Consider the following 24,961-nt stretch of genomic DNA (forward strand, 5'->3'; position numbering starts at 1 on the left):
ATTCGATGACTCAGCAGAAGCAGTGACTTTGTAAATAGGAATGTAAGGGTTTTTAAAACAAGCTTTATTTGTTTGACAGTTATTATGTCCTACGAGAGTTTATTACAAAGCTTCAAACCCATGTGACTGTGTCTTCTTGCCTTTGTTAGTTAAACGTACTTTAAAGAAGTGTTCTTCTCTGATATAAATACAAGGCGGATGAAGTAGGGCCTACATAAAGTGCTATGAAGGCCAGTTTGGAGAGTTTTCTTATTTTATTTCCACTTTTTATTCTAATGCCCTCTCTTGCATTCGAAATGTATAGAATGACACTGGAGCAAATAATAATGTATTAAAAGTGTCCATATTTACATATGCACTGTTAATATACTGGGGGGGGGGGGGGGTAACAAGTGGTACAGTACTTGACACTAGGTGAAAACTATATTACATTCCCACACCCTCGGCCTATTGCATTTGAAAGTTACTCGTTGATACCAGTTTTAATCAATAAAGGAAGTAACTGTCGAATTGTTAGTGATGACTTTTGTTAGCATGGTATTTTAGAAATTCCGTTAAAGAAATTACTAAAAACTTAAATACACACTAATGTGTTTTAAAGTTTTTAATACGTCTATGTTCTTCAAGTACCGACGGCATATTTTATAATTAATAAAGAAATTACTATTGGAGGCTTGCCGGTATCGACGTATTCCTCATTTTTACACAGTTTTATGTTAATGCACAGTTTTTATATTCCTTACTGTTTTTACGAGTATCATCTTATAAGCTTTTGCATTTCTTTTACTTTGTTTAATGGCTTATTTATACAAGCAGTGCTGTACAGTGTTTTCTTCATCATGTTTTTTTACGGAGTACGTGGCTCTAGTGATGTTGTTGACAATCAAACATCGACCGCCTTAATTACATTAGCAACACACTGTAGCAGCTGTCTTCCAAAAGAACTTTCGTGACAATTAAATCACACATGTACACAAACAAACACTGACATCTCGCTTGCTTTCTGCTATTGCAACTTTCATCTGTCACCTAGCAACGGGACAGGCTGCTCATCATTGCTTCGTTAATTTCCCTTCGGTTAGCAGTTCGCTAAGAGAATTATTATTTACAGAGAGATCATTTCATAAGTTTGTGTGTAGCTGTTTCAACTAGTAACAAGCTTTCACTGTGAGTAAGTTTTTATTATTTGTAAAAACAGTGTTTAGTATTTTTCTTTGATTCATTACCCATTTTTAAGTGCGTCTTGCGCCCCGTACGCAATGAGTCATCTTGTTTTTCTTCAATTTTAATAATGTGTCTTTTCATTTGTGTATCTTTCGAATTATTTTTTTCGAGAAGCAGAATGAGTAATTCAACTTTTTCAGGGCATCGTTACCGTTTACATGTTGTCAACCTAGAAGTCTTCCTATGAAATAGCTTTGAGCGGTCGCTAAAAATGGCGCTTCCTCTCATGTGCACTCACGCGCGAAATGTTACAGCGTGGGTGTAATTTCCCACCAAACACAGAATTTAGAAGGCTGTATATCACGCTTAGACTACTTCACTTGTCGTGTCGCTAGGACAGCCCAGCATGGCGCCAGTTATTGTGTGGTTGGTGTTTAAGGTGCGGTAATGACATGACTTAAGATAGGGGTCATTATCCCAACCTGTTAATTGACAGATACGGAGTGAATGATAGTGATTTGCAATGTATATCCTTCGGCTTTTGTAATTGTTATCCTTTGCGCCACTGCTGTACTGTTCAATCGCAAAGGAATCAAAGCTGAGGTATGTCGTGTATTTATTATTTCACTTCTTTCGCGTAGTCGATTCAGCAAAGATTTAGAAGTTAGTGTCAGACTGGGCTTAAATTTGGTAGAATATGACAATATAGCTGTCGGTTTGATTGATTACTAAAGAGGTAGCCTTTCTGTTTCGACTAAGGGAGGTAAGTTCGGTTGTCATAATCACAGAAATAACAAAAATAGTAATGTATTATTGCGGTTAAAGGGTGTAAGAGATTGTGTGTTTGATATACAACATAATCTAAATAAATTAAAGCAACCTTTGCGTATACTAATGTGTAATAGTATCTTGTGCTAGGACTCTTCCAACCTTTAAAAGTTGATACAAGCTGACTAATTCATGTTTGTGATGGAAATATATTTAAGCGTCACCAATGCAATTTTTAATTAGTTAACACTGAACAGTGTTTCCTTGTTCTTTTTCAGGGAATTGAGGAGACTTCAGAGTAACTTAATCATATCAGGAAACTGTGGGCCATTAATTAAAATACTCGGAGGCAATACGGGCTGTGATATTTACGGGTAAAAGAGTGGTGCTGCAGAAAACTGACATTTATAGCATCCTCTGTGAAGTATATTATAAGAAATAATTTATTCACCTGAGAACCTAATTTAACTGAGGCAGTGGCCAATGTAAAGAATAATAATTCTTGAGTTGCAGGTGTAGAAATAGTAATTTAACGTGACAAGATTCTGGGAGTTAAGAGTGAACGCACTTTGTGTTTGAAACAGAACAACACAGTGTACTGCTCCTTTGAGATAGTTTGATATGCTGCAATATCTGTAAACAGTGATACATTTCACTGGAGGATGAAAAGCTTTTCCTCTGGATAACAGTCACTCCAAAATGCGCTACTCGTTATTGTCTGAAAAGACTGAAAATATACAGTGCTGACAATTGCTGTGCTACAGCCTAGTGATGTATCATGCAATGTTCCCACCTCACATGATTGCTCATATCATAGGACAACAGCAACAGCAGCATCAGCAGCAGTTGAGTTATTCATCAGATAACCGTGGTGGACGTTACTGCTATAATATTAGCCCATTTGAACAAATAGAGTTGCTGCGCGGGCTTGTCGCTCTTGATATGCCTCCAGTCCGCAATAATCGTGGGTATGGAAGGGGCAGCCATTCACCACTAATGCCTCCCCCAAATACTTTAAATTATCATGCCCCAACTACGATCAATGTGAAGAACTGTTGGAACAAAAATTTCTCACGGTAAGTATGTAAGGATAGAATTCATCAACTTGTTACTTGTCATGATAGTACATACAACTTATATTGTGTGTGTAGTGCCCAACTTATCAAGTCAGTGATTGCCATGTGCAAGGTTATATGATGTTTGGATTTATTACTATCAAAAACGAGAAGATTGTGAAGGACTTGCATTTCAGAACTAGACATTTGTCCTTAGTTTTGTGAATAAATCTATGTGCCCACTGTTCACAAGTTATCCCTACTTGAATTTTTACTAAGAAAATCAAAGTATTTATTTTTCATTTTGCCTCTTTGTAGTTCTTAATTTTGATAACTATGGAATTTCTACTGAGCAAATGAATTAACTGAAGCATTTGGTACTGCATCACCAGCTTACAACCAGACTGTCATCTTTCAACCTTATTTGGACCTCAGGCTATGCAGTAGGTCAGCGTGTCACAACAACGTATACTCCAGTAACTAGAAGAAATATTGACAGTATCTGGTTCTGTTTCTGCATGTGTGTACATATGACATCACATATAGCACCATTATTGTTACAGGACAAAGAAGACATCCGGTATCAGTAGCTTCAGTTAACTAGAGCAAATTGTTGGTTCTTGAATTGATTTTCATACAGTCTAATTGCCTTTATCTGTGAATTGTTGTCAGCAATAGCAAATAAAATAGGATGTTTGTACATTCAAATTTGATCCAGTATTACCCTTCTAGCCACATTTGTAGTAAACTTCATTTACTGTTAGCTTCCTTTAGCAATCTGTAAACTCTGGATCCCATTTTTGTAAGAATGTCTGCTTTCATTTTGAAACCACTTTGGACCTTGCTTCTCATTGAGATCTCATGTGTAGTTACACTGTAATGGTGTGGATGTTTTTATGAACCTTTGTGACTGGTTGAAATTGTATGTTGGATGAGACTTGAACATGAATGCCTACCTTTAGCATTGATTTTGCGATGTGAGTAGGCTTCACATACCCTCTCATAGCTTCAACTTTGCCCTAGTTCCTCTCCTTAGTTCCAAACTTCCACAGAGGCTTCCCATTATACTACAGTACTAGCATCCAGGGGATGTTCAGCCTGTGAAACACAGGTATGTGTATTTCGAGTGTGATACACAGTTCCAAGCTGTCACCAATGGATAAAACCAAAGATGGTGATACAACCTCTCAACTTTGACCTGCAACTTCATCAAGGTGGCAGTCACCACTATTTCAAGTTTATACAGTATGACAACTATCACACCATCCATTAAATACATGAATGGTCTCAATTAGTAGCTAAAATAATTGCAAAAATAACATGGAAGAATGGGACAACCATGTGAATTGGGAGGTTTAGAACAGGAACAAACTAAATATGAGACTCCAAATAATGAAGGTATTATAAAGCAGAAACTAATGCAGAAATAAAGCAAACGAAATCTTCAGTAATCAACAAAGCCATAGTAAAAGGAACTGGCCTCTGAAACTTCACTCAAGTTACATAACATCAAACTAAGTCCATGGTATCAGGAACCCAACACAGTTTCAAGACCCAGTACCAGAAATTCCACTTGACCTACATAGCTCAAACTAGGTACATGATACCAGGAACCCAACACACAGTTCCAGGACAGAGTCCCAGAAATTTCACTTGATTCGTACACCTAAAGCAAAACCCATGATACCACAGAACCAAAACTTGTCCTCAACAAATAGTGAAAACCTAATTTGATGTAGACAAAACGAACTCTGATACCTACCAGTCACTATCCAATATAATAACACTGGACTCTCATTTGGGAGGACTACGGTTCAATCCCGCGTCCAGCCATCCTGATTTAGGTTTTCCGTGATGTCCCTAAATCGCTCCAGGCAAATGCTGGAATGGTTCCTTTGAAAGGGCACGGACGACTTCTCCATCCTTCCATAATCTGATGAGACTGATGACCTTGCTGTTTGATCCTTCCCTAATCTGATGAGACTGATGACCTTGCTGTTTGGTCCCTTCCCCCAAAACAACCCAACCCAACCCAACGTAATATCAACAACACATTATTTTGCATTAACAAAAATTTCGATAAACCAGACACACCCAGCTAGGCACATAACACTTGCAGTACCACACAAAAAACAACAGCAGCAATAATAATAACAATAATAATAATAATAATAATAATAATAATGTACACACCACCCAAAGTCAGCAACACACAAATCTAGCAACAGCGAAAATGTTACCAGCATAGTCTCTCAAATGGTCAGCCTGAACTTCTCAAATCAGGACCCTCTCGAGATAAGAATCAGTGCATTGTCCTGCTGACAACAATGCACATACTGGTGCCTGGCCCATGATGCAGCAGCTATGATCAAATCACATTATCTCCACAAACGTAATACTTCACATATTTGGAAATTAAACTGAATAACTGTAAGAATTTTATCATTGCCAACATGTCATTCACCATTGACGTGGGCAGGGTCCCATTCATGAACATCGTTGTCATATCCACAACTAACAAAAAAGGAAACATAAAATTTAATCTCCAACCATAAACAACATGTACTAATAATTCCAAATGTCAAAAACAAATCTGTTGCTCGTAGCTGCTAACATCAAAATAACTCTGATTAACTGCCGCGAACTTTTCCAATATTATTCTCACAAACAGCACAAAAGAAGTCCAATGACTTATTAACAGCGCTCAGAAAAATTAGAAACAAACATCCCATTCTTGTGAGTGCCACTGCATACACTGACCTGCCCCCTGCAGACATGATGTATTTCAAATAAACCACTCTACCATGACATCATACAACACAGGTAATGTCACAGCTCAAAGAAGCTGGGCAGTACCGCAAATTTGGGTTGCCCCCCACAAGTGCTTGCGGTTCACCAGATCATTTAAAGCTGACTTTACAACTCTTCAAAAATGTCATTAGTGGTCTGCTACACATTGTTGGTATTGCTGTATTCACTTTATATTATTTTAGTGTAGTTGTGCTCAGGTAGTAATGGTGTCACTCGTTTTTATTCTAGTCATAGGAAATTCTTGAAAGTTACTGCATAGTCACATACTTTTGCTCGGGTGTAGAAACTTTGTGTTTTTCATAAATCAATGCATTGCAAATCAATGAAGCAGATTACGTCATCTTAAAATGAGACCATTGTTGTCAGGTGCATGGTGACAATAATAATGGACTGAGAAACAACTCTATACTATACAGATGTGCTGTTGGTGTTCTCCAGTGTTTTTCAAAGAAGTTTCATTATTTGTCCTTGCAGGCAACCACGCTGTGCTACGAGGCAGCTAAGCTCGCCTCCTCGCAGTATTGCAGCTGACTCAGATTCTGGCTTTTCTTCACGTTCTCCTACACCGATTACGCAGCAGGGTGAAAATACAGAAGATTCAGCTGACAACAGTAATAATAATACGTCTGTTGCACGTGATTCTAATAAGGGCATCAAGTGAGTATGATTTCATATGAAACAGATTGAATTTCTTTTCAGAACATCTTTCTTTTCATGGAGAAATGAAAAATAGTGTCACTGTTTTGCAGTTTTCTTCCTTGTTGATACTTGTGACAACAATTGCTGTGTTGAGTCATCATGGAAAATAAGTTTTCTGTCTGTTGTGCAGCTTACAGCCTTGTTAAGAGTACTGACATAACTATATTCTTCACTTAGCTATTGTTATAGTAAATATTCTAACCAGTGGGCACCACAGGTAAAACTCGTCTGAAACAATTGGTTTTGGATGCAAATCTAAAATTTCCCTGACTTTGACTGTTTAGGGTAAGCAATTAACTTGAGTTAATTCAAAGAATTTATGCATTATTTAAAACACTGGTGTTAGAAAAAAAAAAGCATACGTGCTTGGTTCCGTGATTAGTTGCAAGTCTTTGCAAATAGCTCAACAGCAGTGCATTTGTAACTTACTTTTACCAGGCAGTTTTTGCTACATGCAGTGTTCCCTTTCCCATTTCTGACACCCCCCCCCCCCTCTCTCTCTCTCTCTCTCTCTCTCTCTCTCTCTCTCACACACACACACACACACACACACACACACACACACACACACACACACACGAAAAACAACTTTCTTTTTTGTGTGTGTGTGTGTGTGTGTGTGTGTGTGTGTGTGTGGGTGGGTGGGTGGGTGGGGGGGGGGGGGGGTCAGGGCATCCATCTGCAGTTTCAATGGACACAGAAGTGACAAATATGTTATTTTTCAGTACTAGAGGATTTTTCGTATGGTAAATGGCAACTGATATGAGCTGACACAGACAACAACTTTCAAAAGAAAGGTAACAGAAGAAAAGAGAGGGCAACACAGGATTAGGAAATTGATATATACACTCGAGTAATAGAATTTAGATAACTATCTAGTACAAATGTAGCATCCTCTTTCACCCTGGTGATGACAGCAACATGTTGTCTCCGCAGAACAATGGAATTTTGGTCCAGGACTCTCAACCACCACCCACAGCTTACTGAGACTTGTTGGAGCTGGTTTTAAGGTTTGGACATATCACTTCATTGCATCGTATAACAAGCTGAATAAGATTGTGGTGTGGTGTAGAGAAGGGCAAACTCGTTCATCCTTGGGAACTAGTTCACTGGTGATCGGTCTCTTTTGGGAACCGTTCATTTTTACTCGTTCACCGTTCGTTGTGCTTGGTATATGGTTCTTGCGAAAAATTGAAAATTAGTAGCATAGGTGACCGAAGATGGAAGGCGCAGAGAGGGGGCACTTCCCTCCCCCCTAGAGTACAAAGTTTTTATTCATAACAGAATTCTCACCCACGTTTAATTTTCGTGATTCTGCAGAACGTCTCGTTTAGAAAACTGTAGCGTTATGTGGCTGATCGCAGTGAAATAATATAACATGGTGCACGAAAAACTGGAACTATAAGTAGAAAGCCGGGTCCGAAGTGAACTATGAAAGACCATTCCTTAGAATTCCTCGCTTGTTCCGTTCATCTTGGTGAACCGTTCCTTTGGACCCGTTAGTTCGCGAACGACCCATCTCTAGTGTGGTGACCTGGAGTGCTGTGTGTGCACCCTCATGCCCATGGAATGTCCCTCAAACAATTCTGACAGTTCAGCAATGAAACTAGTACTGTACTAGTTTTATGCAGACACAAAGAAAATGGATATTTGCTAGGTGAATTCCATAATGCTTAGTATAGTAAAAAGTATTTTTGAAAAATTTGCATTGTTTATCATTTAGAAATGGTGACCATTTTTGTTTCAGGCCACAAACATTTTTTTGCATTTGCGAGCATCTGAATTTTTAACTTTTTTCAGTTATGGCTTGCCCGAGACCTTCCAAATAAGACATTTGGTTCAGCACGCTCTGGCCTACAAATTAAAACTGTTATCACTTAGCTGAAGATATTCCGTAATACAGTATTAATAGCTCAAAGTTATTGGTTGCAAATCGTTGTTGTCTTCAGTCCAGAGACTGGTTTGATGCGGCTCTCCATGCTACCCTATCGTGTGCAAGCTTCGTCATCTCCCAGTACCTACTGCAACCTACATCCTTCTGAATCTGCTTAGTACAGGGTGTTTCAAAAATGACCGGTATATTTGAAACGGCAATAAAAACTAAACGAGCAGCGATAGAAATACACCGTTTGTTGCAATATGCTTGGGACAACAGTACATTTTCAGGCGGACAAACTTTCGAAATTACAGTAGTTACAATTTTCAACAACAGATGGCGCTGCAAGTGATGTGAAAGATATAGAAGACAACGCAGTCTGTGTGTGCGCCATTCTGTACATCGTCTTTCTGCAGTAAGCGTGTGCTGTTCACAACGTGCAAGTGTGCTGTTGACAACATGGTTTGTTCCTTAGAACAGAGGATTTTTCTGGTGTTGGAATTCCACCGCCTAGAACACAGTGTTGTTGCAATAAGACGAAGTTTTCAACGGAGGTTTAATGTAACCAAAGGACCGAAAAGCGATACAATAAAGGATCTGTTTGAAAAATTTCAACGGACTGGGAACGTGACGGATGAACATGCTGGAAAGGTAGGGCGACCGCGTACGGCAACCACAGAGGGCAACGGGCAGCTAGTGCAGCAGGTGATCCAACAGCGGCCTCGGGTTTCCGTTCGCCATGTTGCAGCTGCGGTCCAAATGACGCCAACGTCCACGTATCGTCTCATGCGCCAGAGTTTACACCTCTATCCATACAAAATTCAAACGCGGCAACCCCTCAGCGCCGCTACCATTGCTGCACGAGAGACATTCGCTAACGATATAGTGCACAGGATTGATGACGGCGATATGCATGTGGGCAGCATTTGGTTTACTGACGAAGCTTATTTTTGCCTGGACGGCTTCGTCAATAAACAGAACTGGCGCATATGGGGAACCGAAAAGCCCCATGTTGCAGTCCCATCGTCCCTGCATCCTCAAAAAGTACTGGTCTGGGCCGCCATTTCTTCCAAAGGAATCATTGGCCCATTTTTCAGATCCGAAACGATTACTGCATCACGCTATCTGGACATTCTTCGTGAATTTGTGGCGGTACAAACTGCCTTAGACGACACTGCGAACACCTCGTGGTTTATGCAAGATGGTGCCCGGCCACATCGCACGGCCAACGTCTTTAATTTCCTGAATGAATATTTCGATGATCGTGTGATTGCTTTGGGCTATCCGAAACATACAGGAGGCGGCGTGGATTGGCCTCCCTATTCGCCAGACATGAACCCCTGTGACTTCTTTCTGTGGGGACACTTGAAAGACCAGGTGTACCGCCAGAATCCAAAAACAATTGAACAGCTGAAGCAGTACATCTCATCTGCATGTGAAGCCATTCCGCCAGACACGTTGTCAAAGGTTTCGGGTAATTTCATTCAGAGACTACGCTATATTATTGCTACGCATGGTGGATATGTGGAAAATATCGTACTATAGAGTTACCCAGACCGCAGCGCCATCTGTTGTTGAAAATTATAACTACTGTAATTTCGAAAGGTTGTCTGCCTGAAAATGTACTGTTGTCCCAAGCATATTGCAACAAATGGTGTATTTCTATCGCTGCTCGTTTAGTTTCTTTTGCCGTTTCAAATATACTGGTCATTTTTGAAACACCCTGTATATTCATCTCTTGGTCTCCCTCTACAGTTTTTACCCTCCACGGTGCCCTCCAATACTAAATTGGTGATCCCTTGATGCCTCAGAACATGTCCTACCTACCGATCTCTTCTTCTAGTCAAGTTGTGCCACAAACTCCTCTTCTCCCCAATTCTATTTAATACCTCCTCATTAGTTATGTGATCTACCCATCTAATCTTCAGCATTCTTCTGTAGTGCCACATTTCGAAAGCTTCTATTCTCTTCTTGTCCAAACTATTTATTGTCCACGTTTCACTTTCTTACATGGCTACACTCCATACAAATAATTTCAGAAATGTCTTCCTCACACTTGAATCTATACTCGATGTTAACAAATTTCTCTTCTTCAGAAACGCTTTCCTTGCGATTGCCAGTCTACATTTTATATCCTCTCTACTTCCACCATCAGTTATTTTGCTCCCCAAATAGCAAAACTCCTTTACTAGTTTAAGTGTCTCATTTTCTAATCTAATTCCCTAATTAGACTACATTCCATTAGCCTTGTTTAGCTTCTGTTGATGTTCATCTTATATCCCCCTTTCAAGACACTGTCCATTCCATTCAACTGGTCTTCCAGGCCCTTTACTGTCTCTGACAGAATTACAATGTCATTGGCAAACCTCAAAGTTTTTATTTCTTCTCCATGGATTTTAATTCCTACTCCAATTTTTCTTTTGTTTCCTTTACTGCTTGCTCAATATAGAGATTGAATAACATCGGGGAGAGGCTACAACCCTGTCTCACTTCCTTCCCAACCACTGCTACCCTTTCATGCCCCTCGACTCTTATAACTGCCATCTGGTTTCTGTAAAAATTGTAAATAGGCTTTTGCTCCCTGTATTTTACCTCTGCCACCTTCAGAATTTGAAAGAGAGTATTCCAGTCAACATTGTCAAAAGCTTTCTCTAAGTCTACAAATGCTAGAAATGTAGGTTTGCCTTTCCTTAATCTTATCTTCTAAGATGAGTCGTAGGGTCAGTATTGCCTCACGTGTTCCAACATTTCTACAGAATCCAAACTGATCTTCCCCGAGGTCGGCTTCTACCAGTTTTTCCATTCGTCTGTAAAGAATTCATGTTAGTATTTTGCAGCTGTGACTTATTAAACTGATAGTTCAATAATTTTCACACATGTCAACACCTGCTTTCTTTGGGATTGGAATTATTATATTCTGCTTGAAGTCTGAGGGTATTTCGCCTGTCTCATACATCTTGCTCACCAGATGGTAGAGTTTTGTCAGGGCTGTCTCTCCCAAGGCTATCAGTAGTTCTAATGTAACGTTGTCTACTTCCCGGGCCTTGTTTCGACTTAGGTCTTTCAGTGCTCTGTCAAACTCTTCATGCAGTATCATATCTCCCATTTCATCTTCATCTACATCCGCTTCCATTTCCATAATACTGTCCTCAAGTACATCACCCTTGTACAGACCCTCTATACACTCCTTTCACCTTTCTGCTTTCTCTTCTTTGCTTAGAACTGGATTTCCATCTGAGCTCTTGATATTCATGCAAGTGGTTCTCTTTTCTCCAAGGGTCTCTTTAATTTTCCTGTAGGCAGTATCTATCTTACCCCAAATGATATATGCATCTACAGCCTTGCATTTGTCCTCCTGCTTAGCCATTTTGCACTTCCTGTCGATCTAATTTTTGAGACATTTGTATTCCTTTTTGTCTGCTTCGTTTACTGCCTTTTTATATTTTCTCCTTTCATCAATTAAATTCAAAATATCTTCTGTTACCCAAGGATTTCTACTAGCCCTCATCTTTTTACCTACTTGATCCTCTGCTGACTTCACTATTTCGTCTCTTAAAGCTACCCATTCTTCTGCTACTGTATTTCTTTCCCCCATTCTTGTCAATTGTTCCCTAATGCTCTCTCTGAAACACTCTACAACCTCTGGTTCTGTCAGTTTATCCAGGTCCCATCTCTTTAAATTCCCACCTTGTTGCATTTTTTCACTTTTAATCTGCAGTTCATGACCAATAGATTGTGGTCAGAGTCCACATCTGCCCCTGGAAATGTCTTACAATGTAAAACCTGGTTCCTAAATCTGTCTTACCATTATATAATCTATCTGAAACCTTATAGTATCCCCAGGGTTCTTCCATGTATACAACCTTCTTTCTCGATTCTGGAACCAAGTGTTAGCTATGATTAAGTTATGCTCTGTGCAAAATTCTACCAGGCGGCTTCCTCTTTCATTCCTTACCCCCATTCCATATTCGCCTACTACATTTCCTTCTCTTCCTTTTCCTACTACCGAATTCCATTCACCCATGACTATTAAATTTTTGTCTCCCTTCACTACCTGAATAATTTCTTTTATCTCATCATACATTTCATTGATCTCTTCATCATCTGCAGAACTAGTTGGCATAGAAACTTGTACTACTGTGGTAGGCGTGGGCTTTGTATCTATCTTGGCTACAGTAATGCGTTCACTATGCTGTTTGTAGTAACTTACCCACATTCCTATTTTTTTATTCATTATTTAGCCTAGTCATGCATTACCTCTATTTGATTTTGTATTTATAACCCTGTAATCACCTGACCAAAAGTCTTGTTCCTCCTGCCACCAAACTTCACTAATTCTCACTATATCTAACTTTAACCTATCCATTTCCCTTTTTAAATTTTTTAGCCTTCATGCCCGATTAAGGGATCTGACATTCCACGCTCCAATCCGTAGAATGCCAGTTTTCTTTCTCCTGATAACAACGTCCTCCTGAGTATTCCCAACCCCCCCCCCCCCCCCCCCTGTTGCTTCCGCACCACCAACTTTGGGAGCAACACCCCCCCCCCCCCCCCCCCCCAAACCATCGGGGATATCAGTTCCCGCTTCTGAGCTGGAGAGGCATTAAGTCTCCTTTTGCTCCTCTTGCTGGGAAGGGGTCCTTTGGGTCACTCCTTTCCGAGGTTTCTGCTAGTGGGACACATGACACCCACCAGTGGCTGAAGAGCCCCAAAGTAGCTTGTCGTAGGGCTTCACGCTCATCCTCAGTCCTGGAGACTGAATCAGTGTAGTCCTCCCAGCCAGGGAAACCCAAGGAGCAGCGAGAGAAATCCCAAAAGAAGGCTCCCAAGACCAAGTGAATTGCTCTACGTCTGCGGATGAGGTGGAGATTCTGGCGTCCGCTGAGGACCTAGATGTCACCAGACCCTCAGACATAATGGATATAGACTGCTCAGGCAAAAAGTCAGTGGCAGCAGGTGACCCTGAGGTGTGAGCTGCCTCATTGAATGTTCTATGCCTTCCCAGTCCCACGATGTTGTCATCTTCCAGTGCAGCAGTTTTTTCCACCGCCTGGCTGAGCTACTGCAACAGTTAAGCTTTACACCTGCTTTCTGCATTTCCCTGCAGCAAAACCTGGTTCCCGGCAATGCGGACCCCTGCCCACCACTGCTATAAGTGATACTACAGGAACCGTAGCGACTATAATAGAGTGTCGGATGGAGTTTGTGTTGATGTCCTAAACTCAGTTTGTAGTGAAACTGTGCTCCTTCAAACCAACTGTGCTCCTTCAAACCCTTTTTGAAGCCGTGGCTGTCAGAATAAAGATGATGCGGGAAATAACTGTCTGCAATGTATATCTTCATCCAGATGGTGCAGTGTCCCGGAATGTATTAATTGCACTGATTGATCAACTCACTAAACCTTTCCTACTTTTGGGAGATTTTAGTGCCCATAACCCCTTGTGGGGTGGCACCGTGCTTACTGGCCAAGGCAGAGATGTTGAAACTTTACTGTCTCAGTTTGATATCTCCCTTTTAAATAAAGGGACCGCCACACATTTCAGTGTGGCTCTTGGTAGTTACTTGGCAATTGATTTATCAATTTGCAGCCCAGGACTTCTCCCATCTATCCACTACAGAGCACATGATGACCTGTGTGGTAGAGACTTCCCCATCTTCCTGTCACTGCCCGGTGTCAGGCCCATGGACACCTGCCCAGATGGGCTTTAAACAAGGCAGACTGGAGAATTTCACTTCTGCTGTCACTGTTCAATGTCCCCCACACAGTAACATCGATGTGATGGTTGAGCAGGTGACTACAACAATGGTTTCTGTGGTGGAAAACACAATCCCTCACTCTTTTGGGTGCCCCCGGCAAAAGGCAGTCCCTTGGTGGTCGCCGGAAGTTGCTGAAGCAATTAAGGAACATCGGCGAGCTCTACAGCGGCATAAGCGGCACCCTTTCCTGGAGCACCTCATATCCTTTAAATGGCTCTGTGTCCGCATTTGCCAACTTATCAAATGATGAAGCAGAAGTGTTGGAAGAGATATGTCTCGTGCCATATGTCACCTTCCCAAGTCTGGGCAAAAATCAAATGTGTTTTCAGGTACCAGACCCCAACAGGTGTTCCCGGTTCTAACATAAATGGTGTGTTATCTACTGCCGCAAACGCGTTTGCCGAGCACTTTGCTGAGCATTATACTCAAGCCTCTGTGTCGGAGAATTTCCTCCCAGCCTTTCGCACTCTCAAACGGCATCTGGAAGGGAAAGTCTTCTCATTCACTACACACCACAGTGAATCCTATAACGCACCATTTACAGAGTGGGAGCTCTTCAGTGCCCTTGCACATTGCCCCAGCACATCTCCTGGGTCAGATCACATCCATAGGCAGATTAAACCTCTCTCGTCTGACTTCAAGCGACATCTCCTCATCATCTTCAACTGGATCTGATCTGATGTGCTGGTGCCTTTCCATCACAAAGGCGGGAGAGCACCATCATTCCAGTGCTCAAACCCGTTAAAAACCCGCTTGATGTGGATGGCTATCGGCCCATCAGCCTCACCAACGTTCTTCTTAAGCTGCTGGAATGTGTGGTTTGTTGGCGGTTGGGTTGGGTCCTGGAGTCAGGTGGCCTACTGGCTCTATGTCAGGGCGGCTTCTGCCAGGGTCGCTCTACCACTGATAATCTTGTGTCCCTCGAGTCTGCCATCCGATCAGCCTTTTCTAGACACCAACACCTGGCTGTCGTCTTTTTTGATTTATGAAAAACGTATGACACCACGTGACGAGATTATATCCTTGCCACATTATACGAGTGGGGTGCCTGAGGCCTGCTCCTGATTTTTATCCAAAACCTGTCGCTTCATACTTTCCATGTCCAATTGGTGCCTCCCATAGTTCCCCCAATATCCAGGAGAATGGGGTTCCACAGGGCTCGGTATTGACTGTGTCTCTATTTTTAGTGGCCATTTATGGTCCAGCAGCAGCTGTAGGTCCGTCTGTCTCACCTTCTCTGTATGCAGATGACTTTTGCATTTCGCACTGGTCCACCAGTACTGGTGTTGCTGAATGGTGCCTACAGAGAGCCATCCACAAGGTGCAGTTTTTGGCTGCAAATTTGTATGTAATGCACTTCTGTCGACGTCGTACCATTCATCCAGGACCAGAACTTTATCTTAATGACAATCCACTCACTGTAGACAAATTGATTCTTTGGACTGGTTTTCGATGCCCGATTAACTAGTGACAGGAGCTTTTAGGACGAGTCTGGTGACCAGTGTCCTCGTGGAGACCGGAGTCCCTCCATTGCAGGTTAAGCGTGCACAACTGCTGGCCAGTTATGTTGCACATGTTCATAATTCTCCTGCGGCTCCGCATCACTGTCTCCTTTTCCCGCCCATGGCGGTTCATCTCCCGTATCGGCGGCCCAGGACAGGGCTCAATTGCAGTTTGTGTCCGATCCCTTCTTTCTGAACTGGAGTCCTTGCCTTTACCACCTATACTTGAGGTCCATTCATGTACACCTTCATGGTGTATACCTAGGCCGCGGCTTCGCCTGGACCTTTCACTTGGCCCTAAGGACTCAGTTAACCCTGCGGCTCTCTGCTGCCAGTTTGTCTCGATTGTTGACATGTACTGAGGCCACGAAGGGGTTTACACGAACGGCTCAATGGCTGATGCTCATGTCGGTTTGCATATTTCCTTGGAGGACATATTGAACAGCAGTCCTTGGCCAGTGGCTGCAGTGTTTTCAGTGCCAAGCTGGTGGCCATATCTCGTGCTCTTGAGCACATCTGTTCATGCCCTGGGGAGTCGTTTCTTCTGTTTACTGACTCCTTGAGCAGCCTACAAGCTATCGACCTTGTCATCCTTTGGTAGCGACCATCCAGGAGTCCATCTATGCCCTGGAACAGTCCAGTCGTTCAGTGGTGTTTGTCTGGACCCCAGGTCACGTCGAAATCGTAAGTAATGAACTTGCCGACAGGCTGGCCAAACAGGCTACACAGAAACTGCTTATGGAGATCATCTTCTTTGCAACTGATCTGCGTTCAGTACTACACCACAAGGAAGTGGCATTACCTTAGCACGCACAACAAACTGCGTACCCCCCCCCCCCCCCCCCCAGGGGGTCCACAACTCTTTTGTGGGTACATGCGTAGCGAGCACGGGACCCCAAGCTAATGTGGCCCTCCTTCCTCTCCGGGCTGCATACCTTCCCTTTCCACATCCTTCCCCATCCCCGATCTTAGCCCCCCCCCCCCCCCTCACCTCCGCCTCTTTCCTTCCCTTTCTCCCCCTCTGGGAGTATGTTTTGTGCCTACGTCCGGAGGCGGACGCTCGAAAATGTATCACATTCTTCGCTTTCTCTGTTTGCAAGTCTTCCTCCTTCCTTTGTGCTTCTCTTTTCCTTACCTCTTCTCTTTACCCTTTTCTCCGCTGTGGCATTTGAGACCACTCTTCTTTCCTTTCCCTTTCTTTGTTTTTCCCTTTCTCTTTTTTCCTCCCTGTGCGTGTCTGGAGGCCGACCCACGCATTTCCATGCGTAGCCGGTGACGGACGTGTGATTCCCCGCCCCCGGTAGACAGGTAGGACACATATGTACCCCCTGGTAACGGCCAGGCCCAGGGAGGGATGATTACCCGAGCTGATATCTTCTGAGAATGCCGATTGGTCCCTCCGTCCGTTTCTCGGGAGGTGTGACCTGAGGTGTGAACAATCACCGAAGGCGGGAGTGCCCTCAGAGAGGGCCCCCACAAGGGACGAGTGTGCCATTGGAGATGCCGGTAATCAGGGGGGATACTTGCGCAATGGTTTCTTCATCTACAACTATGTCTGCTCACAAGCGTAAGTTCAATGAGTCTCAGCCACAGACAGTTCTTCCGTCGTTGCCACAGTTCCTTGTTTCTCGGTCTGACGAAGGTCATGACTTCTCCACGGTCAACCCTTTCATTATCCAGGAAGGTGTCAACGCAATTGCAGGTCCTGTAAAGTCTTGTTCCAGATTACAAAATGGCACCTTGTTGTTAGAAACAGTCAGTGCCCTCCAGGCACAAAAATTGCTGCATACTTCACTGCTACACACCTTCCCTGTCTGGGTGGAAGCGCACCGCACTTCAAATTCCTCACATGGGGTCATTTATACGCGCTCCCTCGACGGATTGTCTGACAAGGAAATTCAACACTACCTGTCTGACCAGGGCGTAACGGCTGTTCATCAAGTCATGAAAAGGGTTGACACGAACATCGTTCCAACCCGTACTGTCTTCTTAACATTCGACAGAGTTCAACTCCCATTGAAAATAAAAGCGGGCTATGACGTAATTTCCGTTCGCCCTTATATCCAAAACCCTACGCGTTGCTATAGGTGTCAGCGGTTCAATCATACCAGCCAGTCCTGTTCCAATTCGGCCAAATGTGTTAAGAGTGGCAAGGATGCCCATGAGGGTGCTTGTCCTCCTCCATCCCCTCGCTGCATCAACTATATGGGTGACCACGCTGCTTCCTCTAGAGATTGCCCCATTTTTAAAGACGTAAAGCTCATTCAGGAAATCAGAGTGAAGGAAAAGGTGTCGACCTTCGCTGCTAAAAAATTATTCGCCAGTCGAAAGCCCACTGTGCCTCAGTCAGGTAAATACAGCACTGTCCACAGCCAACAAAGGAGGCGGCCACACAGACTTGTGATATCACCTTTAGTTCCACGGTCGTCAGATCAGCCAGTGCAAAGATCGAACGTTCAACCTCCCCACTTTTGCCTGCTCACTCTATGGCTCACCCTTCATCGGGTTCTGCTAAATCTCGAGCCCAAAAGTCAGACACCCGGCCTTCCAAAAAAGAGCCTACTCGTGAAGATTTTTTATGTACCCCAACTTCACAACCATCGGTTACCCCTTCATCTAAACACCCTGCTTCCACGAAGGCCAATAAGAAACCCAGCTCTTCTCCTTCTCCGCCACAGCGTGTCTCATCTACAGCACCACCTGGCGGTAGCCGTAGCCGCCCTCGGCCGTCTTCTGTGTCACCGAGGTGCACTGCTGGCAGGCGATCAACCGGCCAATTGCTGGTGGCAGGAGCTGCTCCTGAACAGCCTATGGATCAGGATCTTCTGCCTTCGGCTGAATGCCGTTCCACGCTGTCAGTCGCAAGCTCTGAGCAGTCGTTGAGTTGAGGGCAACCTTGGTCACATTCTTCCATTTTCTGTCCCCCTATGTCCATTATCCTTTGGAATATCCGCAGCATTCGAGCCAATCAGGATGAATTGTCGATCCTCTTACGATCCTACTCGCCGGTCATCTTTTGTCTTTAGGAAACAAAGCTGCAGCCCCATGACTGCTTTGCTTTCCTCCATTTTCAGTCAGTCCGATTTGATCTCCCCTCTGTTGAAGGCACTCCAGCACATGGAGGACTCACGATTCTTCTCCATGATACTGTCCATTATCACCCAATCCCCTTAAACACTTCCTTCCAAGCTGTCACTGTCCGTCTTTCCCTTTCTGGATACACCTTCTCTCGTTGTACTGTATACATTCCATCGTCCACACCAATGGCACGAGCTGATCTCTTCATCTTCTTGTCAGCTTCCAGCCCCCTATTTGCTGGTTGGGGACTTCAATGCCCACCACCCGCTTTGGGGATCTCCACATCCTTGTCCGCGTGGCTCACTATTGATAGACGTCTTCCACCAAGCGGATCTTGTTTGCCTCAACACTGGGGACCCTACATTTTTGTCTGCCTTCGCGACAAATTTCTCTCATTTGGACCTTTCGGTCGGTACTGTTCTGCTAGCTTGGCACTTTGAATGGTTCGCCCTTGCTGATACACATTCGAGTGACCACTTTCCATGTGTGCTTAGATTGCAGCCACAACTGCCATATATGCGCCTGCGACACTGGAAGTTTGCCCAAGCCGATTGGACACTGTTTTCGTCTCTAGCGACATTCGATGACCGTCACTTTCCTAGTGTCGACGATTAGATCACTCATATTACAGACATTATTCTTACAGCTGCTGAACGTTCAATACCTCGCACCTTCGAATTGCCCCGGCGCCCCCCAGTTCCTTGGTGGAACGAGGCATGCTGTGACGCAATACGTGAGCGGCGACGTGCTCTTCGCGTTTTCAGACACCATACTACCTTGGCCAACTGTATCCGCTACAAGCAGTTCCGTGCACGATGCTGTCGCGTCATCCGCGATAGCAAGAAGGCAAGCTGGGGCTTCTTTACTAGCTCATTTAACACCTTCACTCCCTCCTCGGAAGTTTGGAGTCGGATTCGACGGTTATCAGGCGCGCCTAGTTTCTCCCTGGTCTCTGGGCTCACTGTCGCGCATGATACATTAGTGGACCCTGTCACAATTTCTAACTCATTGGGTCAACACTTTGCTGAGATTTCGAGCTCTTCAAATTACCCGCCAGCGTTTCTCCCGAAGAAACGTGCAGCGGAAGTGCAAACTCTTGCTTTCTCCTCTCAAAATCGCTAAAGCTATAATACTGTTTTCTCCATGCGGGAACTCCTGCATGCACTCTCTTCTTCTCGCTCCTCCGCTATAGGACTGGATGGTATCCACATCCAAATGTTGCTGCATTTATCATACCATAGTCTGCGTTACCTCCTTTGCCTTTATAATCGAATTTGGACCGACAGTACTTTTCCCAGACGATGGTGGGAAGCTATCGTTGTTCTTGTTCCGAAACCTGGAAAGGACAAACATCTACCATCTAGCTATCGCCCCATTTCTCTCACGAGCAGTGTATGTAAGGTTTTGGAGCGTATGGTGAATTGACATTTAGCTTGGTGGCTGGAGTCCCGCAGTCTTTTAACACCTGCCCAATGCGGTTTCCGAAAGCATCGTTCTGCAGTTGACCATCTTGTTGCTCTCTCCACTTATATCATGAACAATTTTCTCCGAAAACGCCAAACAGTAGCAATATTTTTTGATCTGGAGAGAGCATACGATACCTGTTGGAGGGCAGGCATCCTCCGCCCACTGTTCTCTTGGGGCTTTTGAGGTCGGCTGTCCCTTTTTCTTCGCGAATTTATGGCAGAGTGCACATTTAGTTTGCGGGTGAACACTACTCTCTCCCATACTTACTTCCAAGAAAACGGGGTATCCCAGGGCCCCGTGCTAAGTTTTGTACTGTTTGCCATTGCCATAAATCCAATTACGGATTGTCTCCTTCCTGATATCTCGGGCTCCCTCTTTGTGGACGATTTTGCTCTCAACAGACTAGCCTTCTTGAACGACGTCTTCAAGGATGTCTCGATCGCCTCCACTCTTGGAGCATCGAAACAGGCTTCCGCTTTTCTCCCAGTAAGACCGTTTGTGTTAATTTTTGGCGTCGTTCGGAGTTTCTTCCACCTTCCTTACATCTAGGACCTGTCAACCTTCCATTTTCGGACGTCGCTAAATTCTTGGGTCTTATGTTTGACAGAAAACTGTGCTGGTCCTCCCACATTTCCTATCTTTCGGCTAGCTGTCTGCGATCCCTCATCGCCCTCCGTGTCTTGAATGGTACCTCCTGGGGAGCGGACTGAGTGGTCCTTCTCCGCCTATATCGCACCTTAGTGCGCTCGAAATTGGACTATGCAAGCATAGTTTACTCCTCTGCTCGGCTGTCTATTGTTCGGCGTCTCGACTCTATCCACCACTGTGGATTACCTTTAGTGTCTGGAGCTTTTTTACACCAGCCCTGTGGAAAGCCTTTATGCTGAGACTGCTGAACCTCCACTGTCCAATCGGCGAGCTGTCCTTCTGAGTGATTACGCTAGCCACCTGTCTTGCATGCCTGCTAATCCGGCCCATGACATTTTTTTCGACGCCTCCTTGGATTTAGGGTATGCAGGCCGCCCTTCCTCCCTACTACCACTGGGAGTCCGCTTCCATCAACTGCTCCGTTCTCTTTCCTTCCGCTTTCCTAAAACTTCCTTGACAACTTGGGGTACAGCACCGCCTTGGCTCCATCCCCGGACCTGCCTGCTCCGTGATCTTTGTCAGTTTCCCAAGGATGGTACCCCTTCACTTGTTTATTGTCGGGCATTCGCTGCTCTATGTGCACAAATGAAGGAAGCCACATTTATTTACACTGATGGCTCAAAAACATCGCTTGGTGTAGGGAGTGCCTATATTGTTGGCGACACCCCAAATCGATTTCGGCTTCCTGACCAGTGTTCGGTTTATACTGCGGAGCTTTACGCTGTTCTCCAGGCTGTCCAATACATCCGTCGCCATCAGCGGATACAGTATGTTATCTGCTCAGACTCTCTCAGCTCTCTCCTCAGTCTCCAAGCTCTCTACCCTGTCAACCGTCTGGTCCACCAGATTCAGGACTGCCTCCACTTGCTCCACTTGGGGGGTCTCTCTGTGGCGTTCCTCTGGATCCCAGGACACGTTGGTATCTGTGGAAATGAGGCGGCCAATATAGCGGCCAAGGCTGCAGTCTCTCTTCTTCAGCCAGCTATTCGCATGATTACCTTCGCTGATCTATGGAGTGTTTTATGTTGTTGTATTGCTCTTTTATGGCACACACATTGGTCGACACTTCCCAATAATAAACTGCGGGACGTGAAAGCTCTTCCCTGTGCTTGGACCTCTTCCTCCCGAACGCGTCATCGGGAGGAGGTAATTTTAACTAGACTCCGGATAGGGCATTGTCATTTTAGCCATAGACATCTTTAAAGTGGCGATCCTCCCCCACTCTGTCCCCACTGCTCTCAGCTGTGGACGGTAAGACACCTTTTACTTGAGTGCCCCTATTTTACTCTGTTACGTGCCCGTCTACAGCTGTCGCCTGATATATATCCTCCATTTTAGCAGATGACACGCGCTCAGCAGATCGCGTTCTCGAGTTTATTAGTACAAGTGAGATGGCGTCAGTCATTTGAAGCTCTTTTTGGGGACAACCAATCCCCTTATATAGTAGTTTTTTTTAAGCTTTCCTTCTGTTTTTAGTTTCTCCAATTTTTTTGAGTTTCGTTCCCATTGCTGCTGCTTTCCAGTTTCGTTTTGTTACCTTTTCCTAAGTTACAGACTGGACGCTAATGACCGTAGCAGTTTTGCGCCCTAAAACCATAACAAAAAAAAAAAAAAAGAAAATAAAATAAATAAATAAATAAATAAACTGTGCACCATTAAGGGTCTTCCATGTGGGCCGTTTGCAGGGACACTGTGGTTCTATGCTAGCTCCGCATTTGCCACACTTTGGGGAGACACAGCTATGTCTTGCGCTGTGGTGACCCACCTCATTGTCAGTGCGGTGCCCGGCTGACAGTGGCCCATATCTTGGGGAGCTGTCCTTCTTTGGCTGCCCTGCGATGGACTCTTCCGTTACAGGACTCGTTGCCATTAATTTTAGCTGACAATGCCTCACTGGTTAATTTAGTTTTATGTTTTATACGTGACAGTGGGTTTTATCATTCTATATAAGTTTTAGTGCATGTCCTTTGTTACTTTGTGTTCTCCAATCAAATGCTTTTAGGGTGGATGTTTAAATGTGTCGCAGAGTGGATGGCCTTTCCTTTTTATTCTTGTGGTCGGCCAGCCACGGTCATCTGCTCTCTTGCTTTTACCCCTTCTACCTGTTTCTTGCTTCTCTCTGTGGTTTTCTTTTTCTGTTTTGTCCATGGTAGTGTTGGTTGTTCTGTTATTCTTCTTGTTCTTCCTTTCTCCTGTTATTGTGCTTTACGTCTCCTTTCTTTTCTTCTTTCCCTTGTGTAATTATTTTTTTCTACTTTCAGTTGAATTCCAGAGTTGAAATTTATATTGAGATTTGGTATCATAAAGATCTGTTAAGTGTGTGATTTTCAGATTTTTATCTGGTCCCCTAACAAAGATATTGCAGGCCAAAAAATGAAAAAGTCAAAAAATATCTATTTTTAAAATACTGTGTTTTTAATGTAATCTTTGCATCATTGATAATCTATAAAAATTAACTAGACTATTTAGTGTAATAGCACAAGTGGTACACAAAACATTAGGGAATCCACACAGTATATATCAAATTTTTCTGAGATGGTCAAGCAGCCATTGCTGGACGATTTGGTATGGATTGACCCATATGTTTATATTCTATGTTGTGCACTTGCTTAGTAACTGTACATTCTGGTGTGTTGAGGTGGACTCTATCTCACAGATAGTAACAATTTGACTATTGGATGCTGGCAGATATTAATATAATGACTGCTGCGAACAAACTGCAAAGCACGTGATCATTACATTTTGATGCCTAACCACGGACTGTTAGAGGCTTCATGCACCATGCCTGTTTATAGAGAGCAAAATACAAGACTCACAAAGTGATAACACACAGTTATTACATGTTAAAGAATGACACAAAAAATTGGAAAATTAAGAGGCAAGGACACACGCCCCTGGTAGCTGAGTGGTCAGCACGACAGAATGTCAATCCTAAGGACCCAGGTTTGATTCCCGGCTGGGTTGGAGATTTTCTCCGCCCAGGGACTGGGTGTTATGTTGTCCTAATCATTATTATTTCATCCCCATCGACACGCTAGTCGCTGAAGTGGCGTCAAATCGAATGACTTGCACCTGGCGAACAGTCACCTGACGGGAGGATCTAGTCACAAGACATGTACATTTTTACTAGACAGTGATACAATTTTAACTAATATCTATATAATTTGGAAATTGTTGAAATAACAGTACCATTTTGTGGGATGCAGTTTTAACAAAAAGGGATTCCCAGAGTTCACTAGTGATATCTTGAGAAAGTAAAATTTTCTGGTTCTACATAGTTCACTAGTGATATCTAGAAAGTGAAATTTTCTAGTTCTAGTGATTAATAAACTAACAAGTTGCTTTAATGGACATAGGCTTTTTGTAATCAGAAAAATCAGGGATGCAAAACTATTGTATGAATTTTGGAAGTAATCCCAATATAAGATTTGAATATTCAAGAACATGAAAATTTTGAATACAAGTAATTTTTGAAGTATGCAGTTTTTGGAAAAAGTAAAATATTTGTTGAAAAATGGAGAATGATGTCTTTCAGGTGAGTTATACAAATTTAGAAATAAACAACTAATTGGCCATAGAAAATTTAACCTTTACCTGGATTGCATGCTTAGTTAATCACTAATAATTGTTTAAAGAAAATGTTTCCATAAGAACCAAATATACTTTTACATCAGTAGTCTGAAAATTATACTGTGAATAATAAAATTTTATGAAATACAGCATGAATAAGACATTATTTTGGGTGAATATTGTATATTTACTGTGAATGAAAATACACTGCCTGACAAAAAAGTGAAGCACCCAGAAGATATGGTCAGTTGTCAATGTAACTTTGTAAACGTACACATCGACAGTGGGGTATGAAAATGTTGAGAACTGCAATTCTAACGAGTGCATTAATGTTGCTCATGTTCAATGATGTTACCAGACCTGATAGTGTATATGAGCAGCTTGAACAGTGTCAGATGTTGAGTGAGCACTGTGTGGGACACAGGTGATGCTGCATACTCATGTGAGATGGAGTTTGAAAGGTGCTTCATTGTGGGTCTTAATTTGGCTGGCTAGTTGTACCGTGCAATATCAAAGTTTGTGGGGACAGGGATGTTACAGTGGCCAAATGTTGGACTGCATGGGAA

The 24,961-nt window shown here is 43.4% G+C and overlaps 1 protein-coding gene across 1 annotated transcript in view; it reads left to right on the plus strand.

The window, feature by feature from the left end:
• Positions 1–1,432: 1,432 nt before the first annotated feature.
• Positions 1,433–24,961, plus strand: part of LOC124622668 (poly(A) RNA polymerase gld-2 homolog A-like) — a 148,879-nt gene continuing 125,350 nt past the window's right edge. Inside the window, exons 1-3 of the mRNA XM_047148461.1 lie at positions 1,433–1,767; positions 2,211–3,008; positions 6,273–6,455. Of these exons, the coding sequence (XP_047004417.1) occupies positions 2,704–3,008; positions 6,273–6,455 (488 nt within the window). The 5' untranslated portion in view covers positions 1,433–1,767; positions 2,211–2,703. The remainder of the gene's footprint in view (positions 1,768–2,210; positions 3,009–6,272; positions 6,456–24,961) is intronic.

The sequence above is a fragment of the Schistocerca americana genome, chromosome 7, assembly GCF_021461395.2.
Source record: "Schistocerca americana isolate TAMUIC-IGC-003095 chromosome 7, iqSchAmer2.1, whole genome shotgun sequence".
Taxonomy (NCBI): Eukaryota; Metazoa; Arthropoda; class Insecta; order Orthoptera; family Acrididae; genus Schistocerca; species Schistocerca americana.